Source organism: Ostrinia furnacalis, unplaced genomic scaffold (assembly GCF_004193835.3).
Source record: "Ostrinia furnacalis isolate ACB-3 unplaced genomic scaffold, ASM419383v2 OfSCF1172, whole genome shotgun sequence".
Classification (NCBI taxonomy): Eukaryota; Metazoa; Arthropoda; class Insecta; order Lepidoptera; family Crambidae; genus Ostrinia; species Ostrinia furnacalis.
In genome coordinates, this window is record NW_021131411.1 from 812,503 (window position 1) to 832,014 (window position 19,512).

Below are 19,512 nucleotides of genomic sequence, written 5' to 3' on the forward strand. Positions count from 1 at the left end.
AGATGCAAGAAGAGTACAAAGCACGTGAATAATTGTTCAAGTCAGTAAACTTGTTAAAAATATGTACTTACTATTTACGCCACAAAATTGTAAAAATTACAATTTTGTGGCGTAAATAGTAAGTACATATTTTTAACAAGTTTACTGACTTTAATAAATTATTTTTTCTTTATTATCGATAAAATTTTTATCGATAACTATTTTTAATAAATTGTCGACAGTTGGACCTCAGTAGTGTTCAAAATTCAAAAATAATGTTTTAAAAATAAATCCATTGTTATTAATTAAGTCACAAACTTAATTTTATATAATTCTAATTATTTGAAATAGTTTTGATCTTCAATCGCAAAATGTCATTATAAAGATTTATATTGTTTTTTTAATCAAAATTAAATCAAATGTCATGAACGGAATGGTGGAATGTAAACCGATGGTTTGAATCTAAACTTTCTATTTTTTGACAATAAAAAAGAGCAGTATTAATGAACTTTTAAAGTCTAGGCTTCGGTGGCAATTTAATAAAAATATTGTACAAAAAAAGTTTTAACGCGTGGGGGAAAGAGATGACACTTTATAGGCTCAAAGTTTTACAGTGTATCTTTTTCTTTCATACGCCAAAACTAAACTGTGAATCTATATATATAAAAGAAAGTCGTGTTAGTTACTTCGCTTATAACTCAAGAACGGCTGAACCGATTTAGCTGAAAATTGTTAGGGAGGTAGTTTAGAGCCAGGAAAAGGACATAGGATACTTTTTATCCCGTTCGAAATAAAAAAAAGTCTGCTTATTTATTGCCATTAAGGCGGAACAAAGTTCGCCGGGTCAGCTAGTATTTTATAAAGAATCTATGGTAAAGGTTTATTTCTTTGTTAATTATTTATAACTTGCATAAGAAGTAAGAAGACATTTAAAAAAAAAAACAAAAATATTAGTCATTTTCAACTAAAATGATGTCATGCGATTCGTCATTCAATAACTTAAAAAAAAAGCGTACATTTTTATTTAATACGGAACCGGTATCAGAAAAATACCGGTAAGTAAAATTTACCGGTATCATTTAGTTATCTGTATTTTTATCGATATCAAAATAGTGCTGTATTTTAACAAGGAACCGGTTCAAGTTACAGAACCGGTTTAGACAAATACCGGTTTTTTAAAGAATTTCCCGGTTTTTTGCCACTGGACTCTAGACTGCGCTACTTCCTCCTAGCTTCAAACCTAAGGGATAATGCAATTGTTTCGTCGATATTGAAGTGCCATAATTATAGAGATATTGTTATAAACATGCAGTTTTATTTTAACCCCGAATATAAATATACACCACTACATTTTTATCACCGAAAAAATTTTAACAGGTTATGTAGAAACGTGTGAAAATTTTAAAGCAAAAGAAAAAGAAATGTTTTTCATAAAGTTAATTTTTATATTAAATTTTCTTTAGTCCGTATTTTACGAGTCACAGCTGGTTCACTCCGCTGCTCGCTAGAGTAGTCGTACGCACTCGCATATTGCCCCGATCTGTCTGTCTCGCTCACGCCTCGACCACGCTTCCAATGTTATTATTACATACGTAGCTAACTTAGACCATGTTGAGTTCTAATAAGTATTACATTATCTTACGTAAATAGTGCTAGCGACGCGTGTGTCCATAAATTACCGATTTTGGGAGGAAATTTTGAGTAACTTTATTTAACTTTTTTTTTGCATAAATAGGATCAGTATCAATAACTCATTACCCACAATTTTTTTTTCGGTGATAAAAATTTAGTGGTGTATACAGGGTGAATGATGAATGATTTGTCTCTCTGGAGAACATATTGCGTATCAATGAGTAGTCTTATTTTAAAAGGATGCCAACGATTTAAATTTTACCCTGTATATTCAAATATTTAAAAACGCCGTAAGCCAAAAAAATCTGAAAACCTTGCTAACTTGAAATGCGCAGTCTAACAAATTGAGATTAATTTACCGACTCTTAAACTAAAATCGTCTTTTGTGTGCGTGCTCATAGGGTGAACTTAAAAAATATTTTAGCATATAAATAAATGAACTTTTTTAAGAGGAAGAAGCGTAAGAAACTTCTAATCTAAGTTATGAATCGTATTTGTTAAAAAGAAACACATTTTTTTAGTTATTGCATTTAATTTTGTCATGTAGTTGCATATGGTGGGTTTAAAAATATACATTATAAATACAGCTACATAATATCATACTATTACATAGATTTGTTGTGACTTATGAAAGGCAAATAAGGCACTGAGAATAAATATTAAAAATTAACTATTAAACTTAAATTAATACTTAATTTAATACAGGATGTTATCAGTGTACTTAGTATTAGAATAACAAACTTCCTCAATTTATTATCAACTTTATCTATACTTATAATAAATCTGTAGAGAGGTCAATTCTGTACATGAAATATATTTTTAAAATAACTATCAGGGGGTGATTAGTGATCGATACTGATGCCAAAAATGCAATCAGTAAAATTTTTGTCTGTCTGTCTGTCTGTCTGTCTGTCTGTCTGTCTGTCTGTATGTTCCTTATAGAAACAAAAACCACTTGACGGATTTTAACGAAACTTGGTACAGTTATTCTTCATACTCCTGGGCAGGTTATAGGATACTTAGGAATTCCCACGGGACCGGGAATTAGCGGGAAAATCCTTTTGTACGAAAAATCTAAACCGCTTAAGTTAGACGCTTGAAATTTGGCATGCAGGTACCTTAGTAAACTTAAAGCTTAGTTACAATAGGATATTGCAAAATTCCCATGGGAACGGGAGTTAGTGGGAAAAAACATTTGTATGAAAAAATCTAAACCGCGTAAGATAGACTCTTGAAATTTGGCATGCAGGTACCTTAGTAAACTTAAAGCTTAGTTACAACAGGATATTGCAAAATTCCAACGGGAACGGGAGTTAGCGGGAAAAAACATTTGTATGAAAAAATCTAAACCGCGTAAGATAAAGATGAAGGGGGTAAAACGGGATCCACGCGTACGAAGTCGCGGGCGGCCGCTAGTACATAATACATAGCTAACGTTGACTACAAATATCATTATAAAATAAATAAATAATCTAATTAAAAATACTATATCATTAAAATATAGTTGAATTCGAGATCAATGTGCGAATTAGCCAATATGTGGACGCGACGTTACAACAAAAATACTTTTTGAATTATTTAAAAAGGCCCAATTTAAAAATTTGTTAGTTTAAATTGTTTTCGAGAGAAATAACTTAGATTTAATATAAATAAATATAATTAATCAACAAATTAATTTCAAGTGGTTTGGAAATATTTTTTGTTTAAATTAAAAATTAAATTGTTAAAAATCCGAGTATTTTGTTAATTTTGTGTTTAAAAATAAATGATAATTATATTTTTTGCAAAAAGTTACACGTCAATCTTTCTTTTCTTTTTTTGCACTGCAAGAAGAATCTCCATTTTGTCACCCTGTATGTGATTTTTAATAAACTAAATTAATATAATAACTTAGTTAAAAATAAACTTTTTTAAACTAGAGGTCAAGTAATTCTCGCCTCTATTCTCAACAATCAAAGTTTAAAACAGAATGGCAAGTATTTTACGATTACCTGCAAAAAGAAGGTCTACCATTTCAGTCTTTAAAAAATTAAAATCAACTATTTCTTCATAATATACAGATAATAAATAATATATTTACATACTAGCTCCGAGGCTGCGTGCTGAGTTTCTCTTGAGTAGTTCCTGAAAAGACAGAATGTATAATTATTTATAAATAAATAAATGAGGCTTATAAAATAGTTTTTATAGCGCACTAGCGGCCGCCCGCGACTTCGTACGCGTGGATCTCGTTTACCCCCTTAGGGGTGGAGTTTCGCAAAATTCTTTCTTAGCAGATGCCTACGTCATAACATCTACCTGCATGCCAAATTTCAGCCCGATCCGTCCAGTGGTTTGGGCTGTGCGTTGATAGATCACTATGTCAGTCAGTCAGTCACCTTTGAGTTATAAGACCGACATAGCTCGCAAAATTGCTAAACTTGGGTAGCAGTGGGCTTGCACATAGCTTGTAGAGCTGATGACCGATGGGGCAGAAAAGTTCTCGAGTGGCGACCACTGGCCCCTACTAGGTGGACCGACGACCTGGTGAAGGTCGCGGGAAGTACCTGGATGCTGGCAGCGTTACCTTGTTATGGCTACAGACTTAGGTAAGATGGTGGTAGCTAGCCAGGCGAACTTAGAACAAGCCCTACCACCAACCAAACCGAACAGAAATATCTGTCCCCACTGGGAATCGAGCCCGGGACTTCTGGATCTGAACCAGTAGACCACAGAAGCGATCGAATGATTGGGACAGTGCTTCATATATTCAGTGTTGAGTCGTGCTCGTGCAATGATGACTCTTAGTGGAAAATTTTTATTCATAACGAGGAAGCTCTTGGCCTGCATCTCACCTAATGGAGAGTGATGATCAGGCCGAAGGTGGAAGCAAGCTTCACTCGGAATCCTCAACCACCAACTGCCAAAATACAACAACGCTGTCAATGTCAACATTGTTGTTATGACGACGGACTTACGCCCGTATTTAGAATCGATGCGTGATTGGTTCGTGTGTGACCCTGTGCGTCCACGCGCACTGTGAGACCGAATAGTAATGTTTGTGAATACGGGCGTTAATAACCTAAGGATGAAGATGATGATGATGACACTTACTTAAGTGGTCAGCATTGGGACAGTGCTTCATATGTTCAGTGATGAGCAACTGAAGCACCGCCTTCTCCTCGCTGAGTCTTTGGTTGGTTTCCTTCAGCTGGTTGATTTCAGACACCTGCCTTCGCATCGTCTCTCTTAAACGGACCCTAGAATGGTCACAAAAAGTCGTGTCATTTATTTTCTGCATAAAAGATTTTTTAAAGCACTTTCCAGCATAATTTTTATGTGGTAAAGCTCTTTATAGAATAAATAAATATCCTTAGACATTCTACACCGCGCTTCTAGTCCCAAACTAAGCAAAGCTTGTACTATGGCTACTAGACAAGCAACGGATATAAACATGCGGGAATCGAACCCGCTACCTCCGGAATAGTAGTCCGTTTCGAACCACTACACCAAACGGCCGACTAAGAACTAAGAATACTTTCATTTCAAAATAAAATTCCATTTTTTTTTAAATGGGAGCAAAATTAATAACTAAATCCAGCAAATTTTCATAGGATAGTTAGTGGAAGTGAAAGTTGAACTCGAACCTAAAGCAGTCGATTCTTTCAAACTATAAAATAAATCTAGATATTTACGAAATTACTGAATACTAGCTCTCGTTTGCGGATTCGCCCGCGTCAATTTCGTTCTGTTACAGAAAGACTGCCACACGTGTCTCCCATTCAAAAACTGGGATATTATTAAAAACTACCCTATGTTTTTCCCTGGGCCTCAACCTCTGTACCAAATTTCATCGAAATCGGTTCAGTAATTTTTGCGTGAGAGTAACAAACATAACATCCATACATCCTCATAAACTTCCTCATTTTAATATTAGTAGGATAAAGGATGAAGCACACTTATCAACTCGGAAACGGATCGTAACCGTATCAACTCGAGGCAGTCAATATTCTTTGTATGAAACTCCGTTAAACGTAAACGCCTCGCCAACATGGCGAAAGGCAATACGGTGTTGATCCATTCCCCGGTTGATAAGTGTGCTATGACCTTAAGCTCACCTATACCGTCTGGAAGCCGCTACCCTACTGTTCAAATCCTCCCTCGACCTTTTAGACTGGGCTTCGTCTTCATCAATTATAATCACATCATCATCATCCACAGTCTTATTTTTATCATCATCACTGGATATCCTATCGTTTTTTCTTTTGACAGTCTTTTTGAACTCTTGATTCGGTTTTTGTAAAGGATTGAAAGGTGCTATAGGAACTTTTTGAAGTATCTGAGCGTTATTACTGGTTACTATAGTTACCGGTATTAGAGTGCCGGTAGAAATCGGTAGGATGGTTGGGATTTGAGTATTGATGCTAGGTATTCGTTGTATAACCGGTTGTTTTTGCGATACTTTGTTATTTATTGCTAATTTTAACTTCTCTTTTGTATCATCTTCGATATTTTTCCCTTTATCTTGATTCAGTTCTTCGACAGCTTTCATTCTTACTTGTTTTCCATTTGGTAATTTAATAATCACTTCATAGTCTTCTTTTGTATCGCTCTTTGGTGTAACTGGACTTTTAGGTTTAGTAACTTTTCGCGTTTTGGGCTTGGGCGCCGGTTTTTTAATTTCGTCTCTACACAGATCTGAGGTGAGACAATCTACGACGAAGTCTAAAGATTTTTGACTCATCATAGGAGGCACTTTTGGAAGTTCATTTTTTGCTCCATCAGTTAGTAAAACGTCTTTAGTAGTAACATTATTGGAGTCTTTTATAACCGAATCTGTATACATTATACTAGGTACAACCTTTGCTGTTTCTACATTAATCAAATTGTCTTTCCTAATTTCTATATTATTATGTATCTTTATAACATTATTCGTGAACGACACTGACGTTTCGTTGTGCACGTCTTTCTGGCGGATATCGTCTTTGTTGATGACGTCATCGGCGTGTATCTTGTCGATGACGTCGTGCTTGTTGACGATTCTGCTGATGGTGGTGACTTCGTTAGTTAATTTTGATATGGTTGTTGTTTCATACTCTTTGATTGTGCCCGATTCGTCGCTGGATGATCTGTAATGTAATATGCAAGACTTGTAGTTACAATTTTATCTCGGAAACAGGTTTTATGATACACTTTTTCAAGGGCTAACCTTCTCCTTGCTAACCCTTTATAGGGCTCTAGCAAATATACTGCTACCACAAAAGACAATGCCGGAAATTGGCGTCTTTTTTTTTCGCACGGCCATCGACCAAACTTTGTTTTTTGATTACAAAATAGTGTAATAAACCAAACTTACTATGACATGTATACCTCTAAACTCAGTCTGAACTGAGTTACGAGCATTAGAAGTTAGATGATTTTCATATTAGATTTGCTTTTTGCGCGCAAAGTTTTGTAAGAAATTGCAACAAAATAGTGAGATTGTATGTGTAAACAAACAATACCATCCATTAAAGACTCCAGACATCAGTATGAAGCAGAATCAGCGCAATAAAAAATAGCGCAATATTTTGTTGCAATTTCTTACAAAACTTGCGCACAAAAAGCAAATCTAGTATGAAAATCATCAAACTTCTAATGCTCGTAACTCAGTTCAGACTGAGTTTAGAGGTATACATGTCATAGTAAGTTTGGTTTATTACACTATTTTGTAATCAAAAAACAAAGTTTGGTCGATGGCCGCGCGAAAATAAAAAAGACGCCACTTTCCATACAAAATCTGGCATTGCCATTTAACATGTGTGGCCTTATAGTAATAAAGAGGGTTAAAATAAGACATGCCCCATAAGGGCTACGTTTTCTTTTTTATTATTTACTAGCCCCATAAGGGCTACCTTTTCTTTTTTTTTCATTATTTACTATATTATTTTGACGTTCATAAGTGCCACTTGTGGTCTAAACTGAATAAATATTTTTGATTTTGATTTTTTTGATATACAAGGAATAAAAACCTGATTAAAAAACAAGAGGATACTTGAGGATAGGTATCATCATGCAAACCAAAAGTTGTCAGTCAAAATAACAATACGCATTATTAATTTGTCCTATAATCGCCTTTTACGAAATAAGGGACCATGAGACTGAATGTTAGTCCTAATATGCAGAAAAAAGCAGGTATTTGGCTGCAATCACACCTGATGTTAAGTGAGATGCAGTCTAGGATGGTACATACATAACTGCCCTGTAAGTAACAAGTAGTAGTAATTTGAAAATTATAAAATCGAACTGCCTAAGGCGGGAATTGAACCCACGACCGTCCGCTTCCTACGAAATTTGAAAATTTCGATGGGTTCATCCAGTGTCTAAGTAGTTCAGTTGGAAGAGCAGTCGCCCGGCAAGCAAGCGGAAGGTCGTGGGTTCAATTCCCGCCTTAGGCAGTTCGATTTTTTTCAAGTTATTTATAATTTTCAAATTAGTTTGAGATGCAACTCTTAATGCTAAAAATTAAATACCTAACTAAGTAGTAATAAGCATATCTGTATTATTTAAAGTAACCAACCTGCTAATAGTGATGTTCCTCTGATTATTGCTGGTGTATAACGTGGAGTCACCGGGGTCGATCATGGGGAACACCATCTGAGGCGTATGCAGGTCGTCGGATGTCGAGGTCGGGGTGCTTTCCAGGAGGCTGCCGTGTCTGCGGAAGAATATTTTTTCTATTTATACATCATGAAATGAGGAGATCCGTAAACGAACTAAAGTCGCTGATATAGCCCGACGGATTAGCAAGCTGAAGTGGCAATGGGCAGGGCACATAGTACGCAGAACTGACGGCCGATGGGGGAGCAAGGTTCTAGAGTTGAGGCCGCGTACCGGAAAACGCGGCGTGAGACGTCCTTCGGGTTAAGAGACACTGTTCTAACAGCTGATACATCATAATTTCAACCACAGGACGTCCACTGCTGAACATAGGCCTCCCCCAATGACTTCCACATCGCCCGGTTGGTAGCGGCCTGCATCCAGCGCCTCCCTGCTACCTTTGTCAGGTCGTCGGTCCACCTTGTGGGTGGACGAGACCGTGAGCAATTGTGGGGGTCCAGAGCCTTATCTATGGAGCAACAATTATAAATAAATACCACCAATTCTCGTAATCGCTATGACCCCTTTAATAAAAAAACACGGCGTGCTTTTTTATTAAAGGGGTCCTTAAAATTGTGCTTGATTTCATAAGGGATACATGGACAAAAAAAGTTAAGAAAACACTGAGTTGGCAGACTATGAACAGATTTGCTGTTTGATTAGGCGCTGGGAGCATTAATCCCTACTAGGTTTCCCTCCATTTTTAGTTCTGGCTCTCTTTGTTCAGAATATTGTGTCGTCGTTTTATTCATCGGATAGTTCTAGGACCCATGGGCATACCAACCTGGCGGTTATTGTGGCCGAATCTTGAGAGATGCACGCGGAATTGTGGCTGCCTAGGGCAGATTGCACTCCACCGCGTGCAATTCTTGACTCTCTACAAGTAGGGTCTCTACCAACCGTTAATTATGGATATAATTGGGGAGGTCTATGTTCAGAAGTGGACGTCCTATGTCTGAAATGATGATGAAGAACTTACTTGTAAGTCTCCATCGCGCGTTTGAAGCCCTCCTCGAAGGGATTCACCGTCAAGTCCTGGAAGAGGCCCACCTCCTCGCAGTTACGGATGAAACGGGTTGGAGTTGGAGTCTGGTCGGCTGGAAGAATTATATTTATTAAATCTAGCTATCCGCTCGGTGTTTTCCTGGAAATTATACGATTTTTTCTCACGGTAAAAACCATCCTTGGACTTGAAAAAACATTAAAAAAAGAATTTGTAAAATTGCTCCAGGCGTTGTTGAGTTATGCCCTTACCAACACATTTTGCGGTTCATTTTTATATTATGACTTTCATAGTTAGAAAACTTCACAAAGAAAATCTACCCCTGACTTCCAATATTAAGAATAATGCCCGTATTCACAAACGATGCTTGCTTAAGTGAAGCAGCGACGCTATGCGAAGTCAAAAGCACTAATTTAATAGAGCTCTGCGATTGGTTTATGTGTCACGCCACCACTCAAGTATTGTATATGAATCGGTTTTGGGACAATGTGTGTCTACGCGCACTGTGAAACCTCATAGTAATGTTTGTGAATATGGGTAATATGTACACACGGCCACACTGTTAACTATCAATTTCCGTTTTTGCACTCGTTCTAATCAAATGGTGATTCTTTGCGATAGAACGAGACGACATGACTGGCAATGGGCAGTTAACACTGTTGCCGATAGTACTTACATCATTAACTAACCATTTCTAATATGAAGAATTTTAAATTGTAAAACGAAACGAAATTCTAAATAGAATCATGTATTGTCAGCACTTACAAAACATTCAAACTACAACAAAATTAGTATGTAAAGTATTGATTGTTATTTTGTTAACTTACCAACAAAAGCCGCCTTTTGCTCCGATCCTAGCTGTAGCATCATATCGTGTTTCTTCGTGTGAACGTGTAAATGGTCTTCATTCGTGAACGTCATGCCACAGTCCGGCATGGAACAGGCAAAAGGCTTCTCTGGTTCAACCATGTTTTTTACTCTCTTCCCAGTAGATTTGCACTAAACGAGTACTACAATAAAGCAGTCCGTATATCTGTGGGTTGGTTATTGAGGCGATATCCCACCAAATACGGCAAAATAACTTGCGATTTACGAAAGTCTACATGGCAACGCAATCTGGTGATATCAAACAGGTTTCCATAGAATTATCGGTGTTATTGTAGTAATGAATCGAAAGGATACGAAACACTATTGATTAAGATGAAGACATAGCTTTTTGAGAGATTAATTGCATTAAATTTAATATAAAAACTCGAAAGAACAAACAAGGAAATTAATAATTTACTGATACCATCTGACATTTCCTGACAACTTACTTGCCTGATTGACATTGACAGTTAACAGCGTCTTTAGTGATGTATAGTGTATTATGTATTCAATTGAATTTGATTAGTTAAATTGAATATTTGTGTCTTTATTATCTTTTGATTTAATTTTAATAAACATTACCTAATAATAATACTATGATATTTTTGATTAGTACATTTCTTATACTCTTTCATACATACGAAAAAGTTGTTGGAAATAGGAAGTAAACTAGGATTATTTTATAAACATTTAATGAATTTGCAACAAATAACATGCATAATTATTACGACACATATTTCTAACAAAACGTGCTTATCAATAAACAAAACATATCTAGACTTATAACAATAACAAAATAAATAACATTGCATTGATTTGGCAAACCTTGTGCATTTGTGTCAACTTATACAAATAATAAATAAAGCTTTTTACATTTTATACCAAATAGGACACTCTATGACATGTTAAAGTGAAGTTTTGGGTTGTGTAATCCTTTGACGCTATTTGAGAAATATGAAGTGTATCTTTCAGGTGAGAAACCGTGGATTTTTACTTGATGTGGCTGGTAAGATCCAGCATCACGGGGAAGTCCTCTGTCGAAAAGTGGGTAGACGGTGGATCGCTTCTTCCTCGGGGAATCCTGCATCTGCTGCGTGGGGTAGGGGTCTACATATCGTCGCCCATTAATATCGTTGCCATCCGCTGTCGGGAATATCGTTGGCTATTAATAAAACATTGACGTTAAGACTGAAGTTCCAAAATTGTCTCTAATGCAAAAATATATTACTCAGGGAAAATCACTCATGAGAGGCTTAAGGCTAAATTGTGACGCTAGTAAAATACGAATGAGAGTTCAAATAATTATATTACACTTTAAAATATCATTTACAAGTACAAACAAAACGTGAAAAACGATATTATTAGCCTCTGATTAAGATGGGCTTAATCAAGGGCTAATAATACCTTCTCCCTCTTGCCTGCGCCTCGGCTGTTGAAGATACCAGGAGCTGGCTGTCCTTGGGGTTCTCCTCCTACGGTGTTTTGCTGGATTCCACCCATGCCAACTACAGCTGGGTTGGGCTCGTTCTGCTGGCCTTTCCAGGGTCTAGAATCGTATAAATAGGGCATGGTCAATAGTAAAAATTCGCAGTGATAAAAGGAAAAGGTAATAAATTAACGGAACATACTTATCAGGGAACAGTTCTCCAGGCTGTCCTCGAGTTTGTACAATTCTTTCACCATTTAATTCAACTACACATCTCAGGCGAGCGCAGCATGTAGGAAATTCTGAAAAAGAAAAAACGATTTTAAGATTTCTCTACAATGATAAGACCATTTAAGTTTTAGACAAATGTGCAGTTTACGTACCAACATTCTCGTCTTCAATATATTCGTGACATTCTAATGCGTTTTCAGGTATTTTTGGCTTCCGGCATCTGTAAGTTAGACAGAACAAATTCAATGAAATGATCAAACACACTAGCTTTACTAACAATAATTAGATGCTCTTTACCCAACGGCGGCAATAAAATATTTTCCATCTCTGATTTCACATCTGTATCGATGGCAAGTATAGTGATCAGACCATTCTTGCCATGGTTGGTAGCCTTTTCTTGAATACTTATCAACACAAGCCTGGTCTGAAATATACGAAAATTATAATAATTAAATCATACGGTTTCCTTTCTCACAATAAATCACTATTTTTCATTAACATTACAATTAAAAATTTAAATTGTGTACATTAGGAAAAACTTACAGCTAACATCCTCTGCTGAAATGGATGGTATCACTAGATAAACTAGAAATATAAAAGCACCAAACTGCATTTTCACTGAAACACTTGACTCTGCAACAAAAATTAAATTAAATTCCTTAGTTTCTTCTTTGAAACCCAAACGCTTTCTGATTCAATTCTTGGATTTTCCGCCTAGAAATACAGTTTGGGTGGTCTGCTATTTGGAAAACATTGACATTCAATATCCGTGGACAAAGTGAAAGAAATCAAATATTATGTGAATCTTGCCAATTTCCGCATCGTTTTTAAACAAACAATACCTACGCGGTACCGTAATCACTAGTCAAAATTTTACGTGAGAGTAATTTAGAAGTTCGATAACGTTAGGGAAGTTTGTCTTGCATAATAGTACAATAAACTTTGCAAGTATGTAGTTTATTCAACAATAAGATTATCTTGATGCTAAAGTACCTACTTATTTATTTTGTTAATTTCACGCATACGAGCTATATCAAAATTAAGAAAATGAAAAGGATAAAAATCTAAATAAAACTTAATTAAAAAGATATAATACTTACCCATGTTTTATGAGCTAGCTATAATGAGAGTTCAAAAATAACAACGTCCCATAAACGCCACCATTCTGCAAATGATACAAATTAACCTTCAATCAATAAAGTCAAGAGATGTTTTGTAATCGATAAAGAAATTTCTAAGAATTGGGTCATTGTCATTTTTGTTTGTTTCCAAGATCGTGTTGCATTCTTTGTATGTGAAAGTGCATAAATCGAAAAATCTTTGTGTAAGTTGTTAAGCGCAGATCGAAAGAGTTCTAATTAAGAAGATTTAAAAAAAGGATGTTCTGACTCTGACCAGCAGTTGCAACAAGTTATTGGGAAAAAAGGTAATTCCTATAAATAAATAAAAAATGTATTTATTGCCTTCGAACCATTAGACAGATACAGGTAGTTAGACTTACAACTATAATAATATGATGAATATAATAAAATGATAAAGTCAGATGGGTTAAAGGAAGAAAGAAAGATAGTATTATATAATTCTGCTTTTTTCTTTTGTTTTTCATATACAAATTAATAATTATTTATTGTTGTAATACTTGTTTTTAATCTTTAAGATCATACAATAATAGTATGTAATCGATACACTCCTTTTAAAAATAAAAAATATATCGATACCAAATCATTCAATTAATAAATTGAACTTTTATAAAAATCTATACTTATAATATATACTTTTTTAATTAATAATAAATAATATTCATATTCAGATAACATGAAATAAAAGTAAATAAGGGGTCACGTTATTATTAAATCTTGATGTTTTAATAAAGTATTTTTAAAGCACATAATGAATTCCATCATTACAATAAAAAATATTAATATTATGAAACTAAACGCAACCCAACACTTCCGATTTTTGTAGAAAACGAAACTTTAGTGAGAGCTGTCAAAATTGTGAATGCAGTTGTACTACTGTGTGTTGGTCGAATTTTTCACATTTTATTTAATTTTTAATACAAAATCGATGTTTACGACCTATATTTTGCCTTTAAAACCGTTTACCCAATAAATCAATGAGGTGAGTCAACCATACAACTCTTTATTTGGGCTAGTTTTTCAAAAATCCTGTGTCAAAAATTGCAGACCTAGTTTTTTCGATTTATTTATGTTTTTAAGTTTATGGGGCGTTTTCCGTGTAAACATTTAATCGTATTTTATGTCCCTGTTCATATTAATCGTTTCTATGTGTGTACTATACTGTGATATATTGTATTGAACTACCTTCAATTCAGTGTTTTAAATCTGATAAAAATCTGATGGTGGTGCAAAATAATTGAAATGTCAGGGTCAATTGAAGAATTTACGTCGAATGTGTTAATGATTCATCAACACGTTTGGTATAAAAGTGATAAAGTTTAAATTAGTTGATTGCATGGCTTAAGGATAATTTGTTTAATAAATAATTCTGTTTTAAATTGAATTTAAAACATTTTTAACAGGTACTTTCGAATTGGCTCTAGAAACTTCATATATTTTGAAACAATGGGATATCTATAGGATCTAGCTGGAACTGAGATTAAGTTCTGAAATAAAATATTGTTTATTTTGAGTTTAAATATTTTTAAGAGAGATCTTTGGGAAGAACCTACTCAGGTTTATTCTGCAGAAAAAATTTCTTAATTTCGTTTTTCATTTGGCTTTTCGTCGTTTCATTTGGCTGAAACGACACATTTTGAGCCCTACACTTGGAGTGAAGACTGACAAAAAAGTAATTCTTTGATCGATTAGGCCAAATTATCATACAAACATATCAAGCATTGCTTACTTCTGTTTATCATAATTTTCTTTTTTAATAACCCCTTTTTGATTAAACTTTTTTTAATGTTGTGTGAATTTATGAATTTGTAGGTTTCAAATATTTTGTGGTAAAATGTTGATAATATAGACCTAGAAAACTAGAAATTAAATTAATACCGCCACAGCTAGACTCATATACAACGTAGTAATTAGTACATAATAGAAAGTGCACTTAACACTGGCCATTGTTTTTGTTAATTGCACTTTCACTCGCTCTATGGTTCTTTGCCATTTGGGCAGTGCTAGTAAAGATTATGTTCCAATAGCTCACACCTTGCAATTTTGTAAATAAATACTACTAATATGGAATTATTGTGAGGATATTGCATCTATGTAAAGCTTATCCTCCCATTTTTCAGCAGGGCTAGGATGCGCGCCGTGATAAAATCTTATCGACGATTTTAGACGATATACGTATGGGCTTATCGCGTAAAATCGATAAAATGGCGCTATAAATGCTGGTCGCGGCGCATATCCTAGGCCTACAGTGCCCCGATTACGCTAATTTTTAACGTCTCCAATACAGACGCGCTTCTTCGATTCTGCGATACGGATTTGTCAAAACAGCTGACGTCCGGCCACGTTGAAGATAAAAAAAAATTGCGTAATTGGGGCCCAGTTATTGCAAAACTCCTTTTCGAACATATTCACACTAGCTATTTGCCCGGTATTTGTCGGCAGTTTTAGAGTGATTGTTAAATCGCGGAACGCCTAGTCCATACATACATGGACTGATCCATACATACATGTACTAAGGCGTTCCGGATACGCGTAAACTGAGTACGCGTACCAGGGTACGAGCAATCCGTACGCACTTTAATAATTCACTGCTGACTCGCTATGATCTCAGAGACATAATAATAATAATATAATAATAAAACATCTGCAAAGGATCTTAGACCTTATTCCTTGTTTCAGTAGTTTCAAAACCCACCGGCCGAACGAAGATGACATGCTCACGCCTCCGTCATCAGACGAGAAAATGGACACCGGATCTGAGTCCTTCAAATCTCAAGACACCTCCAACTCCCTCTCGGACGAGGACCGAGACCACGAGAGCGTGCTCCGACTCCAGAACCCAGAATCTGAAGTCCTGAGATTCACGGAACCTGAGACCAACCACAATCTCAAGACTCCACTGTCCAAATTCAAGCAGGATCTCAATGATAGTCTAATTTCAAAAATGTCCACACTAAATATAAATTCTCCCAAATTGGAAAACAGGCCGCAAAATCTTGTCATCAGTCCACCAAGGTTCAGTTCTACACTGACCTTAACAACTAACCATCCCTTAATGACATTGGGAAGTCCCGACGACAATCCCGATGTTATACCGAAGAAGCACAAACTGGACGAAGAAAAAGACCTAAGTCTTTCCAGCATAGAAGACGACAGACACAACGAAAGTAACGGTTACATGTTCAGTCCAGTGCGGAATAATTCGAAGAACAATTTATACTTTTCTGAGAACTTCGTCACAGCTGACAGCCAGGTTTTAGGCGATAGTAGGATAGACCAGCCCGATGTGACAAGGGTTACAGAAAAGAAGGTGGAGAGAAAGAAGATAATGCCAAGATTGAGCGACAAAGAAGAAACCCCTCCGAGGAATGAGAGAATCGTAGACGGGAGAGACGATAGTGCCATATCGAAGTTCCTGGATAGAAATAAGCTGGTGAGCCAGAGCACACCCAAAGCTAGCTTTGGGATAGACATTCCTGAATCGGACGAGTTTCATTCTGGGGTGAGTTTAAATGTAATTTAATCGTAAATTTTTTTCGCTTGGGGGAGGCCTTTGTCCAGCAGTGGATGTCACTAGGCTGAAACGACGATGACGAGTTTTTTGCATCTGATGGCAGTCTAAAATACGAGGGGTGAAAAAAGGTTGTAAGCGCACTGCGCGAACAGGTCTTTTCTTGTTATATAGAATTATTTGGTTTGTTAGCTAAACCGGCGAACTGCGTACCGCGTATGTTCATCAGAAATAATGTAGGATTCTAATGGTGAATGCATTTTTAAAAAGGTCCAGTAGTTTCGGAGCCTACGAGTATATAAAGATAAATTTGATTTTGATTTATTTTACAAAGAATCATATTTTTCCCTTTAGAATATAATATCCATCCTATCTTGGCTATCTTGCGCAAACGCAAAACAACTGTCAGACCGTTACTTGACTTTAAGCAATGTGCAAGCATCAGTTTGCGAGCGAGATAGAGTGGTCTGCTGTCTCTGTCACGGCGTGAACACACTGCCTGAAATTATTTATTTTTAAATCAATTTATATATTTTAATGTTGTTATTTGCCACCAGGTGGCAGATTGGTGCGAGTCCCCATCTCAGCTGCGCAGGATGCCCAACTTTGAGCTGCCCATTGAAATGTCAAGCACCATCGGATTACACAACGTAAGTTGTGCATATTTTTTATAAATAAATAAATAAATATCCTTGGACATTTTACACTGCGCTTCTAGAAGCTAGGACTAACCAAACTAAGCAAAGCTTGTACTATGGGTACTAGATTTGTTGCAAAATAGCACCTATTCTATTAAGAATAAGAAAGTCTTTATTCAGCACAATATGGTGGACAAAGAAAGAGTAGATACAATACCACTGCACAAGATGCTAGTGTTTAGATTGATGTACTGTCGGCTATACAGAAGTTGTAAAATAAATAAAAGGTCGCATTAGTCCCTTTTTAGGTTGCCGGCCGTTTGGTGTTGTGGTTCGAAACCGACTACTATGCCGAGAGGTCCCGGGTTCGACACCCGGCCGGGCAAAAATTGAAATGCTGAATTTTAATTTCTGTGACGGGTCTGGGTGTGACTATGTATAATATGTATGTATTTAAAAAAAGTTATATGTATATGTAGTATTCAGTAGTATATCCGTTAAGCTAGCACCCATAACACAAGCATATTAGTTGCTTACTTTGGGGCTAGCTGGCGCTGTGTGAAATTGTCCAAAGATATTTATTATTAAAAAATAACTAAGGGAACAACAATTATATTGTACTGGGCTGAGAACAGTAATCAGTGAAACGACAGATCCGGCTCGAAGGACCAAAAAATTTTTTCATTGCCCGATTCATTACAAAACCTTCATGGAACTAAATGAATAACCGTTTTCCTATTTAGGACTCCCCAGAACCAGTGTCCACTTCGACCCAAGAGGATCGGTCGGCATACCAAGCGCTGTTGGATCCCTACACCGGCTGCGTCGCGCTCCGACACACGGCGGCGCGGAGCCCACACAGCGCGCTACGAAGACGCGTGCAGATTGTAAGTGAAAATGACAGACTTTTGTAGTCTAGGTAGTCAAGATAGTCTTAGAGCGCAGACTTGGCGAGATGCGGCGAAGAAACCAAGATGAAAGTTCGTTCGTTTCAGCCAAATGACGTCCACTGCTGGACAAAGGCCTCCCCCAAGGTTTTCCACAATGAACAGTCCTGCGCTGCCCGCAAGGTGAAAGTAGTTTAAACTAAACCTTGACAGATGTCACACAGGAGTTGACAGTTGCGTCGTTGCAGCGCAATACCTCAGTTACACTACTCGCGAAGTTAATCGAAGTAGCAACCTCGTCCCGTCTCCTCCTACTATCGAATGTTTTCGGTGCTGCGCCAGAATCAAATGGCACAAAGCGTTTCAATGTTTGAATATGACGTGTCTACACTACTCGGGCAACTTCGGGTGACTAGAACCTCCCTTCGCACGTAAATAACTCTTGGAGTATAGACACATTGTCTGATATACAGTCCGTGATATTCCAAGCAAGGTAAGTAGCCCTAGAATTCCCCAGATCTAGCAGAGTTACTACGAAAAACGTCCGAAGTTTCGAAAGTTGCCATCCCTCTCACGCAAAGATAGATGCCGGCGGGAGAGACTGTGACAGATATACCCCGAAGCTACGTAAGTAAATAACATTTCGAAGTAACCACTTAAGTTTCGAGTGTTGTCATCCCTCTCACGCAAAAATAGACACCAGCATGAGCGACAGTGACAGATACACCACGAAGCTACTAAAATATCGTTCCGAAGTAAACACTCTTCACAATTTTAGACAATACTTGAGAGCTCTTGAAGTACAAATATGTCCATGATATTCCGAGCTGGTAGATAATCCCAGGACTCCCAGAACCAGTGTCCTCAACGCAAGAAGACCGCTCGGCATACCAAGCGCTGTTGGATCCCTACACCGGCGGCGTCGCGCTCCGACACACGGCGGCGCGGAGCCCACACAGCGCGCTACGGAGACGCGTGCAGATTGTAAGTGTAACTAATCAATTTTAGGTACGCGATAAGCCCATACATTTGTCGTCTGATCGATAAAATTTTATCACGGCGCGCACCCTAGCCTGGACTTCGTGTAAGTTTACTGAAATTGTCAAATTTTGTTATTTTTCTTTTTGTTTCCTTTTAAAAAATACTAGAAAGGTCATCCACGTTTCATACATTTTTGGTCCAAAATCAAAAGTGCCGGCTAACAAAAAAAAGTGCTGTATATTGACAGAATACGTCTGCCTTAGCATTTGTTACTATGGCACCAAAGCTGTAGCCGACACACGGCGGCGCGGAGCCCACACAGCGCGCTACGAAGACGCGTGCAGATTGTAAGTGCTTTAGGTTACTAGACCTCCTGTAGTCTAGGTAGTTCTAGACAGGAGACGAGTGCAGATTGTAAGTGCCTTAGACTTACTAGACCTCCTGTATTCTAGGTAGTTTTAGACTGCAGAATTGGTGATATGTTGCGAAGAGACCAAGACTATTTCTAGCGGCGTCGCGCGTCGCTTGACGGCTCCGCTTGACAGCAGACTTTTCTAGTCTAGGTCACTAGTATTACCGTGTCTAGGTAGTCCTATAGCG

The 19,512-nt window shown here is 36.9% G+C and overlaps 2 protein-coding genes across 3 annotated transcripts; both read right to left on the reverse strand.

The window, feature by feature from the left end:
- Positions 1-3,360: 3,360 nt before the first annotated feature.
- On the reverse strand, positions 3,361-10,531 carry Atf-2 (Activating transcription factor-2). Its single transcript, XM_028303066.1, has 6 exons — positions 10,060-10,531; positions 9,209-9,326; positions 8,150-8,287; positions 5,709-6,719; positions 4,705-4,850; positions 3,361-3,735 (listed from the first exon to the last, which is right to left on the reverse strand). Exons 1-6 carry the CDS (start codon positions 10,199-10,201, stop codon positions 3,695-3,697), a joined length of 1,596 nt encoding a protein of 531 aa, XP_028158867.1. The 5' UTR covers positions 10,202-10,531; the 3' UTR covers positions 3,361-3,694.
- A 311-nt stretch (positions 10,532-10,842) lies between these two features.
- On the reverse strand, positions 10,843-12,922 carry LOC114351751 (uncharacterized). 2 transcript variants are annotated; one of them, XM_028303055.1, is made up of 7 exons: positions 12,857-12,922; positions 12,300-12,389; positions 12,054-12,180; positions 11,909-11,976; positions 11,728-11,827; positions 11,518-11,645; positions 10,843-11,242 (listed from the first exon to the last, which is right to left on the reverse strand). In XM_028303055.1, exons 1-7 carry the CDS (start codon positions 12,858-12,860, stop codon positions 10,995-10,997), a joined length of 765 nt encoding a protein of 254 aa, XP_028158856.1. In that variant the 5' UTR covers positions 12,861-12,922; the 3' UTR covers positions 10,843-10,994. The 2 variants fall into 2 exon arrangements, with proteins under 2 accessions (XP_028158856.1, XP_028158857.1); XM_028303056.1 differs by having other exon boundaries at positions 11,124-11,242; positions 11,504-11,645.
- Positions 12,923-19,512: the final 6,590 nt, after the last annotated feature.